The sequence below is a fragment of the Diabrotica virgifera genome, chromosome 1, assembly GCF_917563875.1.
Source record: "Diabrotica virgifera virgifera chromosome 1, PGI_DIABVI_V3a".
In the NCBI taxonomy this organism is placed as follows: Eukaryota; Metazoa; Arthropoda; class Insecta; order Coleoptera; family Chrysomelidae; genus Diabrotica; species Diabrotica virgifera.
In genome coordinates, this window is record NC_065443.1 from 20,830,856 (window position 1) to 20,856,597 (window position 25,742).

At 33.5% G+C, this 25,742-nt stretch overlaps 1 protein-coding gene across 1 annotated transcript in view; it reads right to left on the reverse strand.

Annotated features, from left to right (window-relative positions):
• Nucleotides 1–25,742, reverse strand: part of LOC114324610 (hemocyte protein-glutamine gamma-glutamyltransferase-like) — a 68,414-nt gene that overhangs the window by 22,001 nt on the left and 20,671 nt on the right. The window contains exons 3-5 of the mRNA XM_028272477.2: nt 14,092–14,318; nt 10,787–11,056; nt 6,026–6,288 (exon numbers count right to left, since the gene is read on the reverse strand). Coding sequence (XP_028128278.1) covers nt 6,026–6,288; nt 10,787–11,056; nt 14,092–14,318 — 760 coding nt within the window. The remainder of the gene's footprint in view (nt 1–6,025; nt 6,289–10,786; nt 11,057–14,091; nt 14,319–25,742) is intronic.

Consider the following 25,742-nt stretch of genomic DNA (forward strand, 5'->3'; position numbering starts at 1 on the left):
GGTGTTCAGCTAAAATTTAGATAACACAATATCTTGGCGTTGTAGATTCCATGTGTCGCCCACTCTCTAAATTTAGTTGCTAAAGCTGCAGCTAAGTGTTGTCCTGCTGCCATAGAATTATTTGATTTCTTGGAAGGACTGTATGAACCCTATGTATTTTTCACTTCCTCTTCATATAGATACAACTTGTTAATCGAATGTTTAAAAACGTCTTTAAGCGAGAGCAACGCCGACCATGACAGAAATATTATTGTTCTTAAAAAAGAGTAAATACTACTAGGTGGTCGTCTAGAAGTGATGCCGCAAAAGAACTAGTTAAAGGTTATAATCAGATTAAAGGAGTATTATCCAAAATTTCAGAAGACGATGGACAACAATTTGAAACTCGTAGCGATACAAATGGTCTGTATAATCGAGTGTGTTTGCTGAAAACAGGGATATTTGCAATATTTTGGAATGAAATCTTAGAGAGGACAAACAGCACAAGTCGTATTCTCCAAGATCCAAATATTGACCTTAATTCAGGAGTGGCAGCACTTAAATCAATTAAAAAATTTATATTCTTTTAAGGAATATTTCAGAGACTGAAATGACAACATCAGAGAAATTTAGGTCTCAAAATTTTATAGCTACTATAGATCACTTCATTTCCTCTTCAAGTCATAGGCTTTCGGGATATGAATCCATTCATTCCAATTTTGGATTTTTACATTATTTGGAAAATTTAACTTTCAATGAAATTGAAGCTCACTCACTAAAGCTTACCAACATTGAGAGCAATGATTTAGATGAAAACCTATATGTCGAATTGGTACAATTTGTAGAATTTTTTCAATTCATTTAAAGAGAAAATCAGCTCATCAAATATAAGTAAAGAACTTCAAAAATGTACTGACGGTTAAAAGAGAAAAATGTGAATGATGCGGTTCCAAACGTTGTAGTGGCACTTCGTTTATATTTAGTTCTGGTGGTAACTAACTGCAGTGGAGAGAGATCATTCTAAAAATTTAAGTTAATTAAAAATCGACTTCGGTCTATGATAGGAAAAGAGCGTTTGAACCATCTCTTTATAATGAGCATTGAACACAATGCCTTAAAGCAACTAGACATGCCCGACATAATCAAGGAATTTTCAGTTAAAAAATCTCGAAAAGTACCCGGACTTTAACCATACCATAGTCATAACAACAATTTGTTTAATGGTAGGAGGTAGGGCCCCACACCAATTCTGCCCAGGGGCCCCCACTGCCTTAAATCCGGCTCTGCAAGTAACTTTGTCTTTTTTGTATTTATGTTATTATGCCGATATATGTTATTAAGTCCGTTATTGGAGCATTCTCTAGTGACTCGATCTATAAGGAATTGAAGATCTTCGATACTTTCAGCCATGATCACTGTCTCATCTGCATATCTAATGTTAATAATAGTTTCTCCCCCAACTCCACATTGCCCTTCCAAGGGTTCGTTAATTATTATTTCTGAGTAAACGTTAAACCAAGTTGGGGATAACATAAAAACCTGTCGGACACCTCTTTGAATGCAAATTTTGTCTGTTTCTTTGCCATCTACCAGAATAGAAGCTTCTTGACTCCAATATAGATGCTGTAAAAAGGTCTCAAATATTTACAGCATTGGCAGATCAATTGACGAGACTTGTAATATCGAACACGGGCGCTACATCTTCACTTTATTCGAATACAATACAATGCAATAAAAAATGTAAGCAGCTCATAAATCAATTTATGAGCTGATAAATATATAGGAATAGAAAGAAATAAGGAACTTCTTTTGACTATCAAGGAAAGAAAGGCAAGCATTATAACATTCTTCTCTTGATACTCAAAGGAAAAACGCTGGACGGAAGGGCCGCCCGAGAACTTTATCGTGCCGATCTATTATCGTTATGGTACTAGATATTGGCATTCTATAAAAATAACAAAGTTACTCGTTATTTTGATATTTTAGAAACACCTACTGTACTTAAAAGTATTTTATGGTTCTACGCATCATTAATTCCTGCATTTGAGAAAATGTTCGATGCCATATTTCGGGGACACACTATAGATGTGTAGATTATTGCATAAATCAATAGAATATTATAGTCATACTTTCATTTCAAATTAGTTCATTTTTCTGAGAAATTAATAGTTTACAATATTTGCATTTCATTCTATTTCGATTACGCCAGTCAATGCGCGAGATTAAGAACAAGATATTATCTCCAAATTCTATCCTACTGCATGGATTTTAATGAAATTTGGGGAGTAGCCCAATCTCCTAATTCAAAGTCTATCCTATATACTATGGCGCTTTTATCATGGGGGAAGTTCCCACCACTTCTCAGGGGTGAAATATTTTTATTTTCGAATTACATGGAGAAAAAGGAAGATTTTTAAGGAAATTTAAAAATTCATTCTATAATTTAATCACAATTTTTAAAAAAACCATTCATTTTAAACCCGCTTAACTTTTTGAAAGTAGAAATAACACTATATTAAAAGGTATTGAGAAGAAAAACAATGCATTTAAATTATGGTGGATGGGGAGTTAAATGTATATACTTTTCATTTTTCCTTAAAGTACATTAGTCATTATATTTTTTGCACCATATCTCGCTTAGTTTGTAAGTAACCGACATTTAACGGTGCTCGTTTTAAAGGCCTTTCCAAACACTACAAAAGGTGTTGGTAGCATTATACACCTAAAACCTACCGTTCCTCTGTTATTTCAAGTTGAATACACCAATTTGAGCATGCACCAAAAAACAAACTATTTTCACCTACCATATCTCTTTTTGTATTATAAATAGAACATTTACGAAGGAACAAATCTCTTTATTATTTATAATCTAAAAAATGTTTTATATAGAGTTTTTAGTTCGATGCATAGTTTTTAAGGTATTCACAAAAAATCCGTCCGAAAAGGTGTCATTTTTCAATGAAAATGGCCAATTTTCAACTACGCATAACTCAAAAAGTATTGAGTTCTCAAAAAAAAGTATAGACCAGTTTTTGCTTAGAAATAGGTTCTTCAGCCACTTCCGTGCTTATTTTGACCAACAAATTTTCCACCCCCTTGAAGAAGTGGGAACCGCCCCAAGATAACAGCGCCATAGTATATAGGGTAGATTTTGTTTCTTGAGCTATTCCCTACTTACTGTGAAAATATCAAGTACATCAATGTAGTAGGATGGAATTCGGAGCCAAATACCCTCATTGACTGCTCTACAATAATGCTCTGCTATGAACGCGTGAGAGAGGACACACATAAGATTATAGCAAAATTTCTATTTACCGTAACTTTTCGAGTTTTTGAGCTACAGCAATAGATTTTATGTCATTGGAAAGGTAATTTTGCATTCTCTCAAAATGTGTTAAAATATACAGGGCGTATCAAAAAAATTAAGATTTTTTATTCATTTCCGGTTCAACCGGAAGCCATATTTTTGGTAAAATTTATTGTGATAATAGATAATAAAATACCATATATGTCTGCAAAATTTCAAATTTTAGTTTCTATTAAGAAGGAAGTTACGGGCACTCGAATATTTTTTTATAAAAAATTCATAACTCCCCTCCTATGGGGAGTTAAGATATATGACTAATGTCATTCAATTTACTGATAGGATATCAAAAATATATCAAAAAATAAAAAAATTCCTTGGAGCCATTTTTGAGAAAATCTAGTTCAAATTTATGTCAAAATTTGACCCCTTAAATATAGGCAACCCGTAACTTTTTCTGAAAAACGATAACATCTTTCTTATAGCCCCATCTTTAGGCTATATAACGACTTTTTCAAATTAAACTTATCTTCAAAAACTTTTTAGATAGATAGGGAAATGTGTCGGGGGGGCGGTCGGCCATGTTGGCCGCCATTTTGAATTTGGAAATGTCAAATTCCGTACTTTTATTTACCTATCGATGAGCTTACTTTGAGTTGAATTTCATTTATTTCTGTCAAAATTTGCAAAAATGGGCCCTAAATAACCCCCCTATTTCGGCCCCCCTTTGAGAGATTTTTTTTAAAAGCTTAGTTTCTCGACAAAATTCTCTTAAACTTACTCATACCGAATTTCATAAAAATCGGTCCAGTAGTTTTTGCTGGGCGGTGGCGACATACGTACGTACATACGTACGTACGTACGTACGTACATACTTCCGACATGTTTTTTTTATTTGCTTTTTAGACTCAGGGGGACTCAAAACGTCGAAAAAAAGTGAAATCTGAAAAAAATTTTTTTGCACGATCCTATAACTTTATCTATTATACTATACTACGTATATAGTACGATAAAGTAAAAATGAAAAGTAATCAGCCGAATGTCATATTAATGACTGAAATCGCTCTTATCTCTAATACAATGATAAACAATTGGATTGCCAACCTCCATAGAGAGACGTCATCATAAGAAATAGAAGAAGACTACATACTTCTTTTTTGTAATTTGTAACACTGGCTTTAACTTGATTAATTATATAAAAAATACAAATGTTCATTGTGGAATGCTGAGACATTCCTTTAAAACATGTAAAACAATTTTCAAATATGGAAATATTTGAATGAGAGTGCAGTGACAAAATCCCTTGTTTAATAATTCAACGTTTTTGCCATATTAGTTCAAATAAGTTCTATAACTACATAAGAATGTGCAAACATCCTACCTAGACCATAGTCTTCGCATATATTTATTCTTCTTGGGAGTGGGTCATTGAAAAAATATGTAAGTAATTAAAATTTAAAATTATTATTTACTCACACATATTGTTCGTCTGAAACCACTTTTAAAAATTTAGTCGTAAAAAGGTATTCAATATTTCAATTTTATTTATGTGCCGGGGGCCAAACTATTGTAACAAAAAATGAATATAAAAAAGGATAAAATTTACCCTATTTATATTTAATGTATTATGATAATAACAAACAAAACAAATACATACAAACAAAATACAAACAAAGATATATACATTTGGGTGATTTACCGATAGAAAGGGTTGAAAAATACAAATACCTGGGAACCTGGATTTCAAAAAATAATGAAAAATAATGATCAAACAATAGAAGTAGGGGCTAGAATAAAATAGCACGAAATGCGTTTGTAAAAAAACATTATGGGGTGGTTTAACTCGTTGCCATTGACGTTGATGCTAGATATTGACCAATCTGTAGTTTTGAAGACATTTAGGGATTTAGACGTCTAGGGATAAATTAAACAGCTTTGGTGATATTACGTCACCTTGTCGAACTCCTATCTTAATAAGGATGGGATTTGTATTTTCGTCTAGTACGAACTTGAAGACTGTAGATACCTCGGAGCCATTATTAAGTAAAGACTGGGTAAAATTAAATGAGCTGGAGTGAACAGGTGGCCAAACTCTTTCAACAACAATAATTTGCAATCAGGGGTAGAATCTCAGGCTGTGATATTCTGGAAGTAACCTATTACTATGCTCACATCATCGCCGCCATCTATTTCGATCGGCTCCGAAAATCGAAATAGACGGAAAATTATGAGGGAGATCTACGTCCAGCAGGGGACAAGCGAAGATTGAATTATGATTATCGCCGCCTACCTAAAAAACAAATTACAAAATTTCAACTTCACTTCCTAAATCCTAACATAATATACATTCGGTCATCACCCAAATAGGAGAAACAGAAGTAACAAATATTTATAAATCTTCCAATACTCTAAGTAAATTTAATAGCCATCATTGGAAATACACAACTAATGATATAAACAGCCAGACACTGCTAATCTGGGCAGAGAGTAACTATCTAGATTCTGAAGAATCATCAAAAGTGAAGAAAAAGTTAATGTGGACGAACTTCTTCTGAGTTTAGGTACAACTCGAACAGAAAGATAAATCCCTAGACTTTAAAAAATCTAGCTGTGAAGCGTGACGGCTTCTAAGTAAATTTGAAAGTGAAAAATCAGAGATACGACAAATTATTGACTTTAATCCCAATAAAATCGCCCAAGATGCTAGGCAGTGTTTCATAGTTTCAAAAAATTAATTCTTACTTATCGATTGTTAAAGAAGCATTAGTATCGTGCGCTGAAACATAATTCGTCGTAGATCGACAAGGGATACCCAGGGCTCGGCAGATAGTTACAGTGGCAGCAGAATATACCCAACACTGTCCATATTTGACCGATGTTCCATTCGACAATAAATATTGCTCCAAAATTGCAGTTGATCCTGTCCACGCAAATGGAGAAGTACCATCTGAATAATCGCCATCCCATCTACCTTCTAAGAGACCACCATCATCTACTGCGTTAACCTGAAAGTAATAAAGTACTTAATCACTTACATTTACACCCAACTATATTGGAAGATTTGGATTCCTTATGAAAAAGTAAATAACTTTTATTTGAGACATTTTTTCGAATTGATGGTGAATGGCGCTATAATCGGAAAATACGATATATTCTGATACCCTACAAAAATTCTGTAAACGGTTAAATCTCTCGAAAAATACAGTTCCATAGAAAAACATCTAAAAAACACGTGTTTAATATTTTTCTAAAACCTATCGAATGACACTAAACACGACCCTCTACCCCAGCCCCTGGAGATGGAGCATGGGGCAACTTTGACATCTTATATGGAAGTTTCCATTTTTATTGTAGATCTCACAATAAAACACTGAAAAACGTTTGTTTTCTATACTTCCACAAAATTTATTACAACTATGTTATTACTAGAGCTGTTTCGGCAAAGTGCCTTTCTCAAGTTGCCGAAACAGCTCTAGTAATAACATAGTTGTAATAAATTTTGTGGAAGTATAGAAAACAAACGTTTTTCAGTGTTTTATTGTGAGATAAAATGAACTTCCATCAAGTAACTGTCGAATCCATCAATTATTTATTGTAGATCTCGATTCTGTATTCGATACCATAAAAATGTCCATACCCACCTACGCCGGGGGTAATATTGTAATATTGTTTAATTATTGATAAATGGTTTTGTTATTATGAAAAATAAGATTCGTGAATATAAACCTAACAATGATAGTATTTTTATTTTTCAATATGAAAATATCATCGTTTAAATTATTAACATAATTAAATCCTTCAAATTAATAAATATGTAAAATTATTTTCTTTATTAATAAATATGTAAACAAGAACTGCATTATTTTTGCTGTAATTTTTTGTGCTTTATCCATCTATAATAAATAAATCCATTTTTTAAAATAATAATAATAAATTTCCTTTAATAAAAAAATGTGGCTTAATATGGCAATCAAAAGATTTTTGAAAAATAATAAACACCTGTTTTTCATTTTTTATTTGGAAGTGTATTTCTCGTAATATTAAGTCATTTCCATAATTTTTCTAGGGTACCTTTCAGAATAAATCGATTTTTTTATCGATTATAGCGCTATCTATTAAAAATTCTAAAAAATGCCTCGAATAAATGTTATTTATTTTTGACGAGGAATGCAAATCTTGAGTAAAAATGGGATTCCTATTTAAGATTTGAATACTCCCCGCCACACCCGCAAGGGGCGCAGGTGGAGGGTCGTATTTTATGTTATTCAGTAGATTTTTAAAAAATATTGAACATATTTCGATCCGATGGAAATTTCGCGAAATAAAGAGCACACAGTAGCGATCAACAAGTAGCAACAAACGCGGTCCAAGATTGCGAAAGTTCTGCGAACTTTCAAAAGTGAGGCAACAGTGCGTCGGTAATTCGACACTGACAGACGTTTATACTATCAAAAACAATAATTTTTATACACATAGGCGCGAAATGTTGCCAAGTCAGTGACGTTCGATTTCTTGTTATAAAAAAATCGATTTTTAGTAGTTCCAATGTGACACAAAATATAGGCACGGGATAAAAAAGTTTATTTGAAGAAAGTGTATTTTTTTGTCTTTCTTAATGGCGGTACAGGCTCCTTTTTTCAACATTTTATTTAGTTATAGAGTAATTTCCACATACTAACATATTTCTGAAATTGGGCTCTGTACCGCCATTCTGTATTATATTACGAATATGTGTGCCAAATATCTCGACAAAATATTCAAAATTAGAGCCGCAATCTTGGAACGCGTTTGTTGCTACCTGTTGATCGCTACTGTTTGCTCTTAACACGTCCTATAAAAAACATCAACGTCAACATAATATGGCAACAACGTTGTTGTTGAATAAGTGCTTGCTATTCCTTATTCGATTAAAAAAATCTTATCCCTTCTAATATCTATTGTTCTTTTTTCCTTTTCCAAGTGTGCCAGTTTTCTGGAGATTTTTAAAAACATATATTCACAAACAAATATTCGATTTTTTTTATCTCATATTTTATTTTAATTAGAATATCTATACAAAGTATTGTTGGGAAGGGTAAAAGGTTAACAAAATATAAATAAAATTTTCCATTCAATAATTAGCATAAATCATTTACAGAAATAAACTAATCAAAATTTTTAAACAATTTGAATATTATGACGCTTGTTATGTAATAAATTTTTGATTTATGTTTTCATATTATTATTTTTTAGAAGTTAGTTTGTAATGTGTGTATGCGAAAATAAGGAAACTAATTATGTTAAATATAAGATATTTTACAGTAACTGAAATGAATAAATTTATTTTAGAAATTATCATCATCCAGCCTCAAAATTCCACTGCTGAACATAGGCGTCCTTCCTTTGTTTCTAACTCTGTTATCCTGCGCTGCTCTCATCCAGTTTTTATTTATCCTTCTTAAATCGTCAATTTTGGTCTCCATTTCAATAACCTCTTTGTCCATCGCCCATCTGTCATTCTAGCTATGTGTCCTGTCCACCTCCATTTTAGTCTTGCTATCCTTTCGATGACGTAAGTTACCTTTGTTTTTCTCTTGATCTCTTCGTTTTTTTATTTTGTCTCGCAGAGTTATTCTCAACATGTACATGTAATGGACCGTTCCACTCAACTCTGTGTCACTCTTAATTTGATAGCTGTGGCTTTAGTTGTGTTTCTGCTCCGTATGTCAAGACTGGAAGGACGCATTGATCAAATACCTTTCCCTGTAGGCATGTGGGCAACTCACTTTTAAAAGTTTCTCTCAGTTTTCCATATGTTGAACACCGAAGACCGATTCTCCTCTTCAGTTCATGAGTCTGGTCCCTGCCAATCATAATTTCGTGTCCCAGAAAAACTCGTAGATAGATATAAATACCTGGGACACGAAATTAGAAATTATACACCTCAGGAAATAAACTTAGATAAGCAGACGATACAATACCAGACCTATACCAACATATCCTTGCGGATAGCAGAGAAGGGCTATAAATTTCCGTTGATCGCAATACGCCGTACTGCGAGAGCCATGAAATGGTTCTGAATACAAAAAAAAAACAAAAATTCTGATTGTAAATAAGAATAAGATTGAAGACGAAACAATCTATGTTAAAGGAAAAGCTTTAGAAAAAATACCCAGATACAATTACTTGGGATGTGAGCATAGGCGTAACCAGAGGAGGGTTTTGGGGGTTATAGCTCCCCCCCCCCCCATGGGATGTACTTTGAGCTAAATACGCTTAACACCATACCTCCCAGAGACTTTTCAGTAGTTGAACCCCCCCTCCCTTAGGATCATCCTGGTTATGCCGTTGGATGTGAGCTAAATGAACAATGGGACCACACCACGCATTGAGACGGTCAGAAGTGCTTTTAATACGATGAAAACTGTATTATGCACTGAAAAACTGGGAATCGAAATTAGAAGTAGAGTACTAAAACGCTACGTATTAGCCTTAGCAATCGGCTCTTATAGTTAGTTGAGGGTGAAGGTTATTGTTGTACATTAACTCCCCAACTTTCTGTAGTAGCTATTAGTCTATTATTTATTATTGAAGATTGAAGTTATACTTCTTTAGGCGCGTTTGGAAGTAAATGTATATGTGCGCGAATTCTTCAAAATTCTTGGTGCTACGCGCAGATGAGTTATACGTTTGCTCTGATTGGGTATTACAATAACCTGTCAAAAATTGTTCAATATGGCGGCTATGTGTAAACAAATGTTTTGTAGGTATATTAGTTTTTATTGTTGTGAGAACAGAGACAAAAGGAAGTTTATAATTGTATAGTGACTTATAGTAACTTTTTAAATAGTTTTTGAAAGCAACAGGTACGTAATTGTAAATGTTTTAGTATTGTAATAAAAAATTACATAACTATTTGGAAAATGTAAAATGTACCTAGTAGGTAATGCTTCGATTTACATAATTTGATTACCAACAAAATTTCTACCAATCTTCATCTAATATATTGTTTTCTTACTCTGTTTTGTTGTATTTTAATATTTTAATTCCACAAAAATCAAACTAATTTGATTAAATTCACACAATAAGCAGTAAGCAACTGTCAAAAAGTTTAAAACGTTCAGTTGGTGTGTCTTCCCAGATCATTGGTGTGTCTAAATGGCTGAATTTTAACGTGCCTTGATTTACAACCCAATTATATACACGAGTTCGATCCCCAATGCAAATTTTTATTTTTTTTAATTTTTTTATACATTTTATGATTGTAAGTATATTTATTAAATTTTTTTTTTCAGAAAATACGTATTTAGTTAAAAATTTTGCCTCCAATTAAGAAAGTAGTAAGTATTAAAATTAATTTAATATTTAAATAAAATATAAATAAACTGTTTAAAGTTTATTGATTTCGTTGAAATCATAGAAGTATAACTTCTTACGTGCGTACAAAGTATACACACATTCTTTTTTATTTATTATCATTCATTATTATTTATTATTATTTATTATTATTGGATTTCAACTTACTATTGCTGAAATTGCCCTAGAAACCATAATTGGATTTCCTCGTTGAGCAGTAACTAGTGCGGACTTTTCCAAAAGAAAGATTGCTGCCGGTAAAGATATTTCATCGAATTGTCCAAATATCCAATGCTTTCCTGTAGGTTTTTTGAAAGTGCCACACCAAATTTTGCCGCAATCATTAAGCACGTACTCCTTTCTTTCTTCTTCATTTTCCATGAATACTCCGTCTTCGGGACACCAGGGGTTAAATATGATGTAAATGTCATCTTCGAACTATAAAAAAAAAACAAGTTTGTCTAAATTTTCTGTATGAATCATAATATATTTATTTAATGAAAAAACTTAAAACGAAGTAAAAACTTCTTAGACTGTTAGTGTCTAAAGACACTAAACCTAATCAGTACATTTGAAAGAAGGATATTGAACAGGTTACTGGGACCCACCTGGGACCATCGTATGTGAAGAATAAGGTTCAACCACAAGTATCAATATTACAAAGAATCGTCTATAGCAAATTATGCAAAAATACAAATATTGCGCTGGGCAGGTCATCTTAAAAGAATAGATAATGACAGATGATCTAGTAGAACGCTTAGTGGAACTATGGTCGGACGTCTGGCAGTAGAAAGACTAAGGAAGAGGTGGACAGACGAAGTGAAAACATATACTGAAGAGATATTGAGCATGGATAACTGGAGGAGAACAACCAGTTACAGAGATACTTGAAGGCGATCCTCGATCCTGGGGTAGACCAGAGCTCGACTTGGGCTGTAGCGCCATAGAAGAGAAAGATAAAAAGAGATTCATTGGAAAATATATTAATCAACCAATACAAATCCAACAGAAATAATTAAAATTAAGAAATGACGTCTAGCGAAAATAGGCAAGCCGATACTACTCTAGAAGTGAAAAGAAGTACATACTATAGACAAAGGGAAACGAAAGAAGGGTCCTGGTCCTGAAGAAATGACTACAAAACTATTACAACTATTGTATAATGGAAGTGTTGTGATTATCACCTCAACTATTCCCAAAAAAAGTGACGCTAAAAAATGTTGCGACTATCGAATCATTAGTTTAATGAGTCACATACCCAAAACTTTTAAAAAATATTGCATTTTCTCTATATGTATATCTTATATTAATCTTTGTACAGTGTGTTAATTTGAAAAGTTTCCACCCCCTATAATTTGATCCCTATATAAAACCTAAAAATATGCAAAAACACGTCAAATTCATTTGTGAGGGGACATTTTGTAGACGAGTTTTCAACTAAATTACATCAACCCTCTAGCGGAGGCGGACACTGCCCCCAAAATCTTTAATGGAAAGGGGGGTTGAGTGATACCTCATTTTAGAGGTCATTCAATTACCTTTTCAAAAATACCACATACCTTATATTTCTTTTCAGTACTTTTGGAAAAATCTTGGACTCAATACTCTAAAAAAATTTTGGAGTTCTGAACTCGATACTTAATATCTTTACGGTTTTACTTGATTTTTCCAACAATACTCCAAAAAAATACTCTAAGTACTCCAATATCCAAAAAGAAATTCAATTTGGAGTTCAATACTCCAAAAAAGGTTTGGAGTTCTGAATTCGATACTTAATATCTGTATGGTTTCACTTAATTTTTCCAAAAGTACTGACAATAAATATAACGTATGTAGTATTTTTGAAAAGGTAATCGAACGATCTTTAAAATGAGATATCACTCAACCCCCCTTCCCATTAAAGATTTTGGGGGTTGTGTCCGCCCCCGTTAAAGGGTTTATGTAATTTAGTTGAAAAGTGCTCTATAAAATGTCCCCCTCACAAATAAATTTGACGTGTTTTTGTATATTTTTAGATTTTCTATAGGGACCAAATTGTAGGGGGTGGCAACTTTTTAAATTGACACCCTATATATCAAATATTATGTGTTGATATTAAACAAATGTTAAATATTAACAAAATATTTTTGTGTAGGTGAAACATTAACATAATTTAACATTTTTTAAATATATCGTACAAAATGATATTAATGAATAATACATTTTTATTAAATGAGATTTATAGCCACATTTTGAAGAAAATCTTTAAACTTATTTTCGTCAAGGTTTTTATAACAATATTCATGTATTGAATATGTTCTTTGTTATGTGCTTTATGTCCTTGAGATATTAAAAAAATTTATAGGAACTAAACAAAGGAATTTTAATCAAATAATATAAGAATATCATTGAAGTGAAAACTTCAGTTATACACTTACAATGTATTCCTGGTGTCTTTTCTGAGAACACATCTGATATTTTTAAAGACGATGGTGCAATGTAGTTTTAGTTGTTTTTATGATACAGATTCATCGCTAGATATATTCCTTGATTGTCTATTTCCAAAAGATATGTATTTAACAAACTAAGATTCCGCAGTTATAACAGGTAGCGGGTAGATACTTCTCCACAATCCCAGTGGAGGACAAACTTACTTTATGGATCCTCTCATATGCAAGACTTGATTCTCTCTCAACTTCTGTACTGGAGAGAAATCCTGTCCTAACCCCATTCCTACTCAATACCTATCATATCCTACCAATTTCCTAAACCATCTCAACAACCCACCTGGTAAGGTGGATTGTATCTGTATTTTTAATTTATTAATTTCCATAGATTATAATAAAGATAGCTTAAACTAAAAGGAAAAAAGGAGAGATTAAAAAGAAAATAAGATGAAGTGCGTACATAAATTCTCTTTTCTATTATTCAAAGCCCTTTTGTGTTCTGCTCTACGTTTGTTAAAGGTTGTGACAGTTTGACCGATGTAAGTTTTTGGACAGTCCAAATACAATTAAACCACTGTGTATTTATGTTAATCTATGTAACATGCTATGGTAGGCTGCTAATTTATGTTGCGTAGGGTGGAATGATGAATTGTGTATAGCTGTGATAGTATGGGTAGGTTTATGAAATACGGAGAAGTCATAATAAATATGTAAATCTAGATTTATGGATTTATTCGGTTCTTTGTCTATTGTTTATTCAATATGACTGTGGAGTGAATTAATGTACGATAATAATTGGCTAAGTTGCCTGCTAGTTCCTGTAAAGCATACCAGTATGTTGTCCGCGTATCTTAACCAATATAAGAACTGTTTGAATACGGGTTTTTTTTGAAACCTTTGTTTCTAGATGACCCATAAAAATATTTGGTAGTAATGGGCTTAGAGAATTGCCCATGATAAGTCCTGCACTATTATTTGTATAATATTTGTAATGGTCAAATCCATCACTTCTTTGAAAGAATTTCGAAACAAAAACAAAAAACCTACCTTGTAATCTTTTCTTACTCCCTTTTGTCCAGCAATGGTACTAATAATATTGCAGTTCCAAATTCCAACTTGAACTTGAGGTGGAATTCTAACATTCACAATCACAGAACTTCCTTTATTTTCTTTGAGCATAACACCCCATACATGGGGGTCCTTCGGAAAGTGATTTAACTTCGGATTGAGTGGTCGAACTGCTCTTGTGCCCAATATTACTGTGGGTTTTTCTCCTGAAAAAGATTTGAAAAACAAAATTATAATCGTTTGTGAACAAAAATATAAACTGAAGATCATTTACTAAAACCAGTGAAATGGATTTATTGATAGATTGAGTTTAGAATTAGAATAGAACGCAAAACTTCAAAGGCTTTCGGCGTAAACACCGGACTCAGACAGGGAGACTCACTGTCCCCATTAGGTACTATTTAATCTAGCATTGGAATATGCAATGCGAAAAATCTATACCAGAGTCAAACCAGGCATAACTGCCAGAGGAGCAAAGATTGTTCTCGCATTTGCAGAAGACGTAGATGCAGTAGCACAGACACCACTGGAAGTTAAGGATATAGTTTCGAACTTTGAAGAAGCAGCACTAAACGTCGGCCTGAAAATAAACTATCATCATCATCATCATCAGTAGCTCGACAACCCTTTTTGAATCCTGGCTTGTTTTAGGATTTTCCGCCATTCTGTTCTGTTCCTTGCTTTGTTCTTCCAGTGGGTAATCTCAAGTGTTTTCAGATCTTGTTCCACTTGTTCCATGTATCTAAGTTTGGGTCTTCCCTTTGACATTCTCCCTACTGGTGTTTGCCTCATTATATGTTTTGGTGTTTCGGTCTCAAACATCCGTTCAACATGGCCCATCCAGCGCAGACATCCGATCTTTATGGATGTTATGACGTCGGGTTCGCTGTATGCTGCGTATAGTTCAAAATTATATCTTCTGCGCCATACTTCATTTTCTTTCACCCCCTTATATATGTGTCTGAGGATTTTTCGTTCAAACGTACCTAATAAGTTCTCATCGCTTTTCGACATTTTCCATATCTCTGATCCATATACAGGGTGGGGCATTAGTGTGACAAAGTCCAATTACTCGTTTGTCGTAAGAGATATGAAAAAAAGTTATTCACACAAAAGTTGGGAAACGGATAGGACCATAATTTAAAAATATTTTCAGATATACAGGGTCACCGGTATTGACAGGGTGACACAAACTTATGTTTTTTTAAATGGAACGCCCTGTATGTTTTTACATTTTTGGATTTTCCTCGACGTCTTCTTTCACAAAATATAGGGTTTTGTAATATTATACGAGGTAGTTTAAAAGATAATTACGTTTTATTGTTAATTTCGTAGCAACATTCACACCCTGTAGAATTGTGCCGATTTGACATTAAAGTTTCTGTTTATCATCAAACGATTTTTAATATAGTCCACTGTTGTTAAACGCTTATAATATAGCGGAAAGATTAATATTAATATACAGGGTTGGTCAAAACTCGGAATGAGTATTTTCTGAGTTTTCTTAAATGGAACACCCTGTATTTTAGTATTCTAATGAAATGACATTTCATGGTACTTTTTTATTTCTTAAGCATTCCCTATACCTAAGTGCTTTAATTTTTGACTTATTCGTGATTCTTTAATCCAAACTTTAGTTGCAACAAAAATTACGTGAAATTTTATTAGGTGGCTGTGCAAATATCCAATCGAAAATAACTTTTTGAAAAAAAAGTAGATATTAACCTAGACTGATCCTAAATTTTTTAATTTTGGATGAGATATCCAAATACCTACGTAGTTAAGATTGTTGGTGCGTAAAATATAAATAAAAAGATACAGGATTCTACCTAGTTGGCTATGACAATAAATTTGCTGAAACATTTGACATTATACTATCTTTATAGTTCCAGTTGCTTTGTTACCATTACTAATATGAATTTTTCTAATGAGTAACTGATAAGTAACTGATCAAAATAATTTTTGTGCTAGGAGAGTATAACAAAAATGTGTTACTAGCAATAAGAATTTTTCATCAGCAATTCGCTGATAGACGAATACCAAGAAGAGAAACTTTTGAAAGTACACTAAAACGATTTTAACAGTCTAGGTCTAGATAGTTAGATTATAAGAACGTTCTTCCTAATATGCAGATCCTCAGTTACACTATGGATTGCATTTAATTCATTTTATTCATTTACAATCGTTTTTATTCGACCAGGTTTCTGGTAATTTAAATATCCAGTCTGTTGAAACCGTTTTAGTATTATTTTAAAAGATTCTCTGCTTGGTTTTCGTTTATCAGGGAATTGTTGATGAAAAATTCTTATTGCTAGTAGCACATTTTTGGTATACTCTCCTAGTACAAAAATTATTTTAATCAATTACTCATCAGTTAATTATTAAAAAAATTAATATTAGTAATGGTAACGAAGCAACTGGAACTATAAAAATAGTATAATGTCTAATGTTTTAGTTAGCCAACTAGGTAGAATCTTGTATGTTTTTACTCATATTTTATGCACCAACAATTTTAATTACGTAGGTATTTGGATGTCTCATCCAATATTAATAAATTAAGGATCAGTCTAGATTAATAACTTTTAACTACTTTTTTTTGAAAAATTATTTTTGATTGAATATTTGCACAGCCACCTAATAAAATTTCACGTAATTTTTTTGCAATTAATGTTTGGCTTAAATAATCACGAATAACTGAAAAATTAAAGCACTTAGGTATAGGGAGTGCTTAAGAAATAAGAAAGTACCATGAAATATCATTTCATTAGAATACTAAAATACAGGGTGTTCCATTTAAGAAAACTCAGAAAATACTCAGTCCGAGTTTTGACCAACCCTGTATATTAATATTAAACTTTTTTCTCTATTATTAATGTTTAACAATAGTAGACTATATTAAAAATCGTTTGACCATATATAGAAACTTTGATGTGAAATCACTACAATTCTACAGGGTGTGAATATTGCTACGAAATTAACAATGAAATGTAATTATTTTTTAAACTACCTGGTATAATATTACAAAACCCTATATTTTGAGAAAGAAGACATCGAGGAGAATCCAAAAATGTAAAAATATACAGGGTATTTCATTTAAAAAAACGTAAGTTTGTGTCACCCTGTTAACATGGGTGACCCTGTATATCTGAAAATATTTTTAAATTATGGTCCTATCCTTGCCCCAACTTTTATGTAAATAACTTTTTTTGTATCTCTTACGACAAGCGAGTAATTGGACTTTGTCACACTAATGCCCCACCCTGTATATAAGGACCGGTTTTATTAGGGTTTTGTATATTTTGCATTTGGTTGTTCTCGTGATGTTGTTAGATCTTAGATGTTTAATTAGTCCATTATATGCTTTATTAGCAATATGTATTCTTCTCTTAACTTCTTCGCTGACATTGTTATCTGCGGTAACTAGTGAACCTAGATATGTAAAAAATTTTACGCTTTCGATGTTCTAGTCTCCTATTGTCAGATTCTGTAGGTTTCTTTGGCCTGTCGATTTGCTGGCCTTCATGTATTTGGTTTTTATTTCATTAATATTTAGGCCACTGTTTTGTGCCGGTTTTTCTATCGCATTAAATGCTTCTATCATTTCTCTTTTGCTTCTAGCTATGATATCAACATCATCTGCAAATGCCAATATTTGTACACTTTTTGTTATTATTGTTCTTCTGGTGTTGACTTTTGACTTTCTAATATTTTTTCTAATGTGATGTTGAATAGAACACAGGATAGGGCATCTCCCTGTCGTAGGCCCGTTCTAACATGGATTGTATCTGTTAGTGCGTTTTGAATTCGAATTTTGCTTTGTACTTTAAGTGTTTCTTTTACTACATCAATGAATTGAGTTGGAATATTAAACTCCTTTAGGGCGTGGATCAGAAATTCTTGATGAATACTATTATAGACACTCTCAAAATCAATGAAAAGATGATGTGTGTCTATATTAAGTTCACTAGTCTTTTCCAAGATTTGCCTCAAGACGAAGATCTGATCTAATGTGGACTTCTGCCTGCAGAAACCACATTTATATCCCCCAACTATTTGTTCCGCATATGGTCTCAATCGGTCATACACAATATTTGAGAGTATTGTGAAAATAAACTGTAAAATAAATAAAATTCAAATACCTAGGAACAAAATTACCAGTGACAACACAGGAGAACGGGAGGTTGAACTACGAATACTGGCGGGGAATAAATCTTTTTTGCCGTTCAACATCTACTGAGGTCAAAGCTTCTATCAAGACGTGCCAAAATCCAAATGTACAAAACCATAATACGAGCAGCAGTGACATACGGAAGTGAAACATGGACATTGAGAAAGAAAGAAATCAATAAATTATTAGTATGAGAACGGAAAACCCTGCGGGTTATATATAGGCCTTGTGTGTGACAAATGAATGGAGGAGAAGATTCAACAATGAATTCGAGATTCTTTTTGGACAGGGAAACATCGTGAGATACATAAAAGCTAATAGACTAAGATGGGCAGGCCACGTGGTACGGAGTAATGACGACAGACAGATTAACAATGTGTTTTGAGAGAGACCAGCCGGTAGAAGGCCGGCAGGACGGCCTAGAAAAAGGTGGAAAGATGCAGTCAGAGAAGACCTGGAGAAGATGGAAGTGAGATCATGGTAAATAGTAGCACAAGATCGGAACCAATGTAAGACAATAGTAAATAGCAGTAAATAGTTGTAAAAGCCATAGATGATGATGATGATGCTGAGTGAGTTAGATTTCAATTATCTGAGGTGTTTTATTATATGGGGAAAATAAGCACGACAAAAACATGGAATTGAGTTGTTAAACTAGACGTTAATCGTTTTATGTACGTATAAAAAATACATATTCGTATGTTTATATAATAATGCAAATAATATTCAAAATAACACATCTATTAATTAGAATATTAGAATATTAAACGATTAACCCTTAAATGCATCGTGTTGCCGTTCGGCAACATAGGTAAACGATTGAATGAAATATCTATTCTGATTCGAATTTGAATTAACTGCATAGCGTTGCCTTTAGTCTATTTACTGTTAATATTAAATAGTTTGGCACTTTTTGTACAGATGGCATAAACATGCACTTCGACCCATTGAATTGTTTGGCAACCAACAGGTAACGTCGTGTATTATTTGATGAAGTTTGAGAGTCGTATCTAGTTAGAATATTAGTGATTTATTATTGAAAAAATATCCTAATTAGTAGGTAAGGTATATACTTTTTACTTTTATTATGCTCACCCTTGTTGTTTTTCCCGCATTCATAAGAAAAATAAAAAACATTTTTTGTTGCCGTTTTGCTACAGTGCGCACTCAAGAATCCCTGACACAGAATATTTACATCTGATTCTTTATTACAGAATGCATCGTCAGAATTATTTGTCGGAAAAGGATCTGCAGGAATATTGGGCAAATTTCACTGGCCTGACTAGTGAAGATGAAAGTGATTTCTCCGACACAGATAGTATTGCAGACCCTGAATTTGAACCTAACTATGGCGACAAATCTGATGAAGAAACGTGCAATGAAGCTAAAGATATTTCAGAGGAGATAGACAAAACAGAAAATATGGAAATGCTAGAAAGTAAGCAAATCATCCACGAGAATGAAAGCTTGCCATCTACCGATCTTGGACCATCCGGTATTATGGCTCGCTATTATATTTGGCTCGCATTATTCCATAGCATCAGAATTTCCGTCTTTATCATGATAATTATTATACAGATGTACCGCTGCCTGTACATAAAGCCAAAAGGGGAATATTACCATTGGGAACAGTCCAAAGGCAACGGATACCATATTGCAAATTACCAACACATACGGATAAGAAGAATTTCCTCGTGGTGATAGTCATAAATATACTGCAACGGATGACGGCGTAGATATCTCATCTACAATATGGAAAGATAATAAAAATTCGTCTGGCTTTCCACTTTTGCAGGTATATCTCCTATATACAAAATATAACGCTTTGATAAGTCCCTTTGTAATTAAAGAATATAACTGCCATATGGGAGGGGTTGATCTCATGGACAGTCATATTGGAAGATAAAAAATTTCTATCTCCGAATATTTTATCACTTACTTGATTTAACAGTTGCCAATTCCTGGATACTCTATAAAAGAGCGACGGTTGCTAAGAACCCACAGGCAAAGCTTTTAACACAAGCAGCTTTTCACACAGAACTTGCAGAGTGTTTGTGCAAGATCAGAAAACCACAGCAAAAAGAGGGAGACCAAATACATTGGAAGCTGACATCCAAAAAAAGAAAAAGAGAGGACCAGCTCAGTACATTCCCCCCAAAGATATTAGTAGGGACCGATATGGACACTGGCCGACTATAGAAGATAACAAACAACGGTGTAAATATCCCAAATTGTAAAGGGTTTACACAAACAAAATGTCAGAAATGTGGTGTATGTGTTTCAATAAAAATAATAATTGTTTTTATAATGTTCATGTAAATTAACAATGTAGATTTTATATCCTAACTTGACCTTGTATGCACAATGTAGAATTTTGGCAACAAACCTGTTATTGTCAAAAACAAGTGTTTCAAATTAAACTTAATTTTTTTTATTATTTTTTCATCATTTCTAAGCTTCCGCTAAAGACTTTTTTTGATATTTGACATCAATAAAAAAAATCATGCATTTAAGGGTTAAATGTTAACAAATGTATAATTACTATGCAAAGAGTTAAATTATACATTCATACAAATAAATTAAGACTAACAATCCTATGAGATTGCTAGTCTTCTACTAGGCGCCCCCTCAGGTGGTGCCAATAGCGTGTAACTGACTGAGCGGCTACAATCAGTATAAGATCCAGATTTAGAAATCCAAGATTATACGTTCGGGATGGCATCGGCAGGAGGAGCTCAGATTTGCAGGCCCTGCTAATTCTGACATACATGAGAGCCCGGTGCAGCCTGGGCCTCAGAAACGCTGAAAATCAGGTTCTAATAGACCTGGTCCGTAAGATAGGGGTGATAGAATGGACCCGCCGTAGGAGGTCTACGTGTCTGAAGGGCTCACAAGTGGGCCCTGCCCCGATGTACCATACCGTACCATACCATACCAAATCCAGACTAAGCGGCTCTGAATCAAAAGTTGCCAACCTGCATGGCAAGTGTGTCTATTTGCTATGGAGAGAAACTGGAATACAAGACTCTCGATGCTCGCTGGGCTAGACAAAGGGTGCTAATAATCCCCGGGTTGGACCAGGCTATCATAAAAAGACGAGAAACATTATGACAAGGAAATATGTGATCTGAAGAGCGATAGGTCAAAAATAAAGTAAGAGATTGTGGAACTATCAAAAACTTTAAAAGTAGGAGAACAACGAGTAACTCTAAATTATCAGTGTCATCACAGTTCATTAAAAAACAAAGCCTTCTTCAGAACAATACTCCATTCACCCCTGCCTCTGGTAACTCTTCTCCATGCTCTAACTCTAATAGATTTTATCGTTCTCTAGTTGTCTTGTTTCTGACTGTTGTACTTTCCTATCTCCTAATTATATGCCCTATCCATCTAAGGCGTAATACCTTAATGAATTTTGCAGTGTCAGGTTCCCGTTTCAATGCCTACGCCATAAACCTTGCTCTTTTACTCCTCCATAGACGTCTTTAACATTGACTAAATAAGGTAAATATAAAAGAAAAGAGACTTGATATTACGTGTAGACAATTATTATAAACTGATGAATGCTGTGATTTGGATAGTGATGAAAGTGAAACAGAGAGTGGATGAAGGCGGTAATAGAGCTGCAGTAGAGCAGTAGAGTAGACTTGATAGATAATGGATGAAGGAGTGGAGAACGTAAGGTAATGTATAACAGCTTATTCTCCGCACCAGCTAATTTGAGCCTTTTAGTTACTTTAGCAACTAAAAGCCTTTGCGCAACTAACAAAGAACAGATTCCAATTACTAGATCTAGCTCAGTGTTTTTCAATATTTTTGATTTTGCGACCCCTTTACAGGTTGAAATATTCTGGCGACCCCCTGGTGTCATAAAAAGCCAAAGAAATAATTTAATTAAAAACTGCATACGTTAGGTAATAATTTTTTCCTATTTTGTTACATTTATCTTTTATTTACGCGACTGGGCACAGTTTGTAGTATTTGTGCGATTTGAAGCAGATGACAATATCATGAAAGAAATCTTATTTTGCAAAGCACTTCCTGCAAACACTACTGGCCAGTGTTTGTACGATATGTTTTTAGAAAGCACTTGCAACTACAATATTGATTTGGAAAAATATATTGCTATTTGTAGCGTTAGAGTTAAAGCTATGAATTGTAAAAATACCTGACTCATTGCAAAATAAAATCTATAATGCCAAACATATCCTGGACACACTGTTTTCTTCATCGACAGGCTCTACGGTACTACCTTCTGATATAAATAACGTGCTCAAGGAGGTAATAAAAATTGTAAATTCTATCAAAGGTTCTTCTTCTTAGGGTGCCTGTCCGTTCCGATCGTTGGCGATCATTCTGGTTATGATGACTTTGTTAGTTGCTATACGGAATAGTTGTGTTGAGGTCTTTTTATACCATGCTCTCAGGTTAGCAAGCCAGAATATTCTTCTTCGTCCTGGGCTCCTTTTTCCTTTAATTTTACCTTGTAAAATGCACTGGAGTAGCTCGTATCTGCCTTGATTTCTCATTATATGCCCCAAGTACTGCAGCTTACGGCCCTTCACGATGTTGACTAAATCTGCGGTTGTGTTCATCCTCCGTAGTACTTCTTCGTTGGTGACTTTGTCTGTCCATGGTATCTTCAGGATAAAGCTTTGCAAACCCGGCTATTCAGAATCGTTTGTGAAGATATGGACTCGCGTCATCAAAATCTCCTTTATCACACAAAGGCCAGTTGGCTATCCAAAAGAAAGGTATTGACAAGGAACTGAGAGCTGAATTGTCAATGTTCTTAGTTTTTACAAGATACAAAATCTAAATATGCTTACGCTTCTTCTGACCCTATTGGCTCTTGAAATCAGAATTTTTCAGATCTTTTTAGCCATTAAAACAATTTGAACAAGAACCTTCAAGAAAGAGAAAAGAATATTTTAAAAGCTAAACATAAAGTATAAGCATTTCACGCAAAACTTCGTTTGTGGTCAACTTCTCTGCAAAACAAAATGTTTGAGTCTTTTCCATGTGTTCAGAAGATTGATGAAGATAATGCAACAGACCAAAGTTTTGCAGCATCGGCTCACATTCCTTGCATTATACAGAGCTTGCATAATTTACAAGAGCAACTTTTGACATACTTTCCAGAGTTGCACTCTGAAGCTGACAATAGGCGTAGATGGATTCTAAACCCTTTGTTGGGCACATCAATAGATCTGACTGATGCCAACAAAAAAAACAAAAAATAAAATGTCTTCTAGATTTAGCTGCTAATGGTATGCTTAAAATGGAATTTTATTCGCAAAGTGTCGACGTATTTTGGATGAAAAGAAAACACCAATATCCAGAACTGGCAAGGGAAGTAAGGAAGCTCTTAAATTATTAGTGCAATTAGTCACTGCATACTTGTGTGAACTGAGATTTTCTTCAATGATAGACATTAAAACTAAAAACAGAAATAGACTGCAATTAGAATATGATTTGATTAGTAACCTTTCAAAAATAGTACCACAATTTGATAAAATTTTGAAAAACAAACAAGCACATCCTTCCCAGTAAAATTGTGTTTTAAGAACCTCAACTTTTTCTTTCACTCGACGACCCCCCGAGTAAGGCTTCGCGACCCCCTTGGGGATCGCGACCCACAGATTGAAAAACACTGACTAGCTAATAATCTATTGTGTATATGTTATAGTCAAAGCCCGAATTTCAGGCACTCCTAGGTTTGACTAGGCAATCCTCAGGTCTGACTGACGGTCTTAGTCAAAGCCCGAAATAAATTACAGTTTCGGCCTTTGACTAGTCAAACCTGGGAGAGACTAAGTTGGTCAGGCAAAGGTCGAAATTTAATTTTATGAAATCGGGGTTTGACTAGTCAAACCCCGATCAGCTATTAAAATGTCGTAATTTGTTAGACTAGGTTTAAAAAACGTAATTTTTTTAATTTTAGTGTTTATTATTTTTATTTTGTCCTAATTAAAATTAAAAAATTTGTGTTTATTTTCACTTGTTAAGGCATTATCGCAATTAGAGTTGCACAATACGTTAGACTTTTTACACTTATATAATTTTGAAGAGCATTTCTTATGACAATAGCATTTTATAAAGCCTTGTACTCCAAATTCAGAATCTTTTGTACTAATTTCTCTTATAGACAGCTTAACGTCTGAAACATCTTCGAAATTAAGAGAATTCTCTTTGCATTCTCTTATTTGATTTCTTGAAAAAAAGTGTGTTTATTGTTCCGTATTTCATACCAACTCTATATAAACCGTTAATTTTTTTATCTTGTATGATACAAAAATTTTTTCGAGCAGCTCCTTTGACTCTATCAAAGCTGGAGGTAGATATTGTTGCCGTTTTTTCGATCGGAATTGGAGGACATTTTTTTCACTTAATTGTTTCATAGCATTAGCCTGGGCATGAAGACCTTCCACCGCCTTTACTTTATTTTTTTTTTAATTTTTTCTGTCTGTGTACAATGCTGCATATAACTTTTCTTTCAAAACCTTCATAGTATGCACCTAGTGTGCTGTCAGCACACACAACCTGATTACAAATTATGCACGTATGTGCGTCAGACCTTTTGGCAAATACAACAAACCAAATCTGAAGAAGTAATCTGCATTTTTTGACAATTTTCTTTCTCTCCTAATGACGACGGTCCAGGGGCTTCGTTAGTATTATGATGATCCTAAGATTTTTCTCCGATTGCAATATCTTTTTCACAGTTGACGATGACATTCCTGTTCCATTTGTTTGTGCTAGAATAAAATTCATATACTTAGTCAAATCAAATTACGTGTAAATAATAATCAAACTCCGTTCGCTCCACTCAGACGCATTTTGACAGATTCAGACTAGAAAAAGATTAAAATAAATGAAAGGCGATTGAAGGTCTTCATGTCCAGGGTAATTATATCAAACAATTAAGTGAAAATAAAAAATTCCTCCTAATTCGATCGGAAAAACTGTAACAATATCTATCCCCAGCTTTGATAGATCCAAAGGAGATGCTCGAAATATTTTGGGTATAACACAAGATAAAACAATTGACGGTTTATATAGAGTTTTTACGAAATACGAAACAATAAATACACTTTTTTCAAGAAATCAAATAGAAGAATGCAAAGGGAATTTTCTTAATTTCGAAGATGTCCAGGCTGTCTCTAAGAGAAATTAGTACAAAAGATTCTAAATTTGGAGGGCAAGACTTTATAAAATACTACTGCAATAAGAAATGCTCTTCAAAATTATGTAAGAGTAAAATATCTAACGTATTGTGCAACTATAAATGCCATAATGCCTCAACATATGAGAATAAACACTATTTTTTTATTTTAATTACGACAATATAAAATAATAAACATTAAAATTAAAAAATTACGTTTTATTAAACCTAATCTAACAAATTACGACAGTTTAATTATTAATAATTAATTTAGCCGAAACTGCAATTTATTTCGGG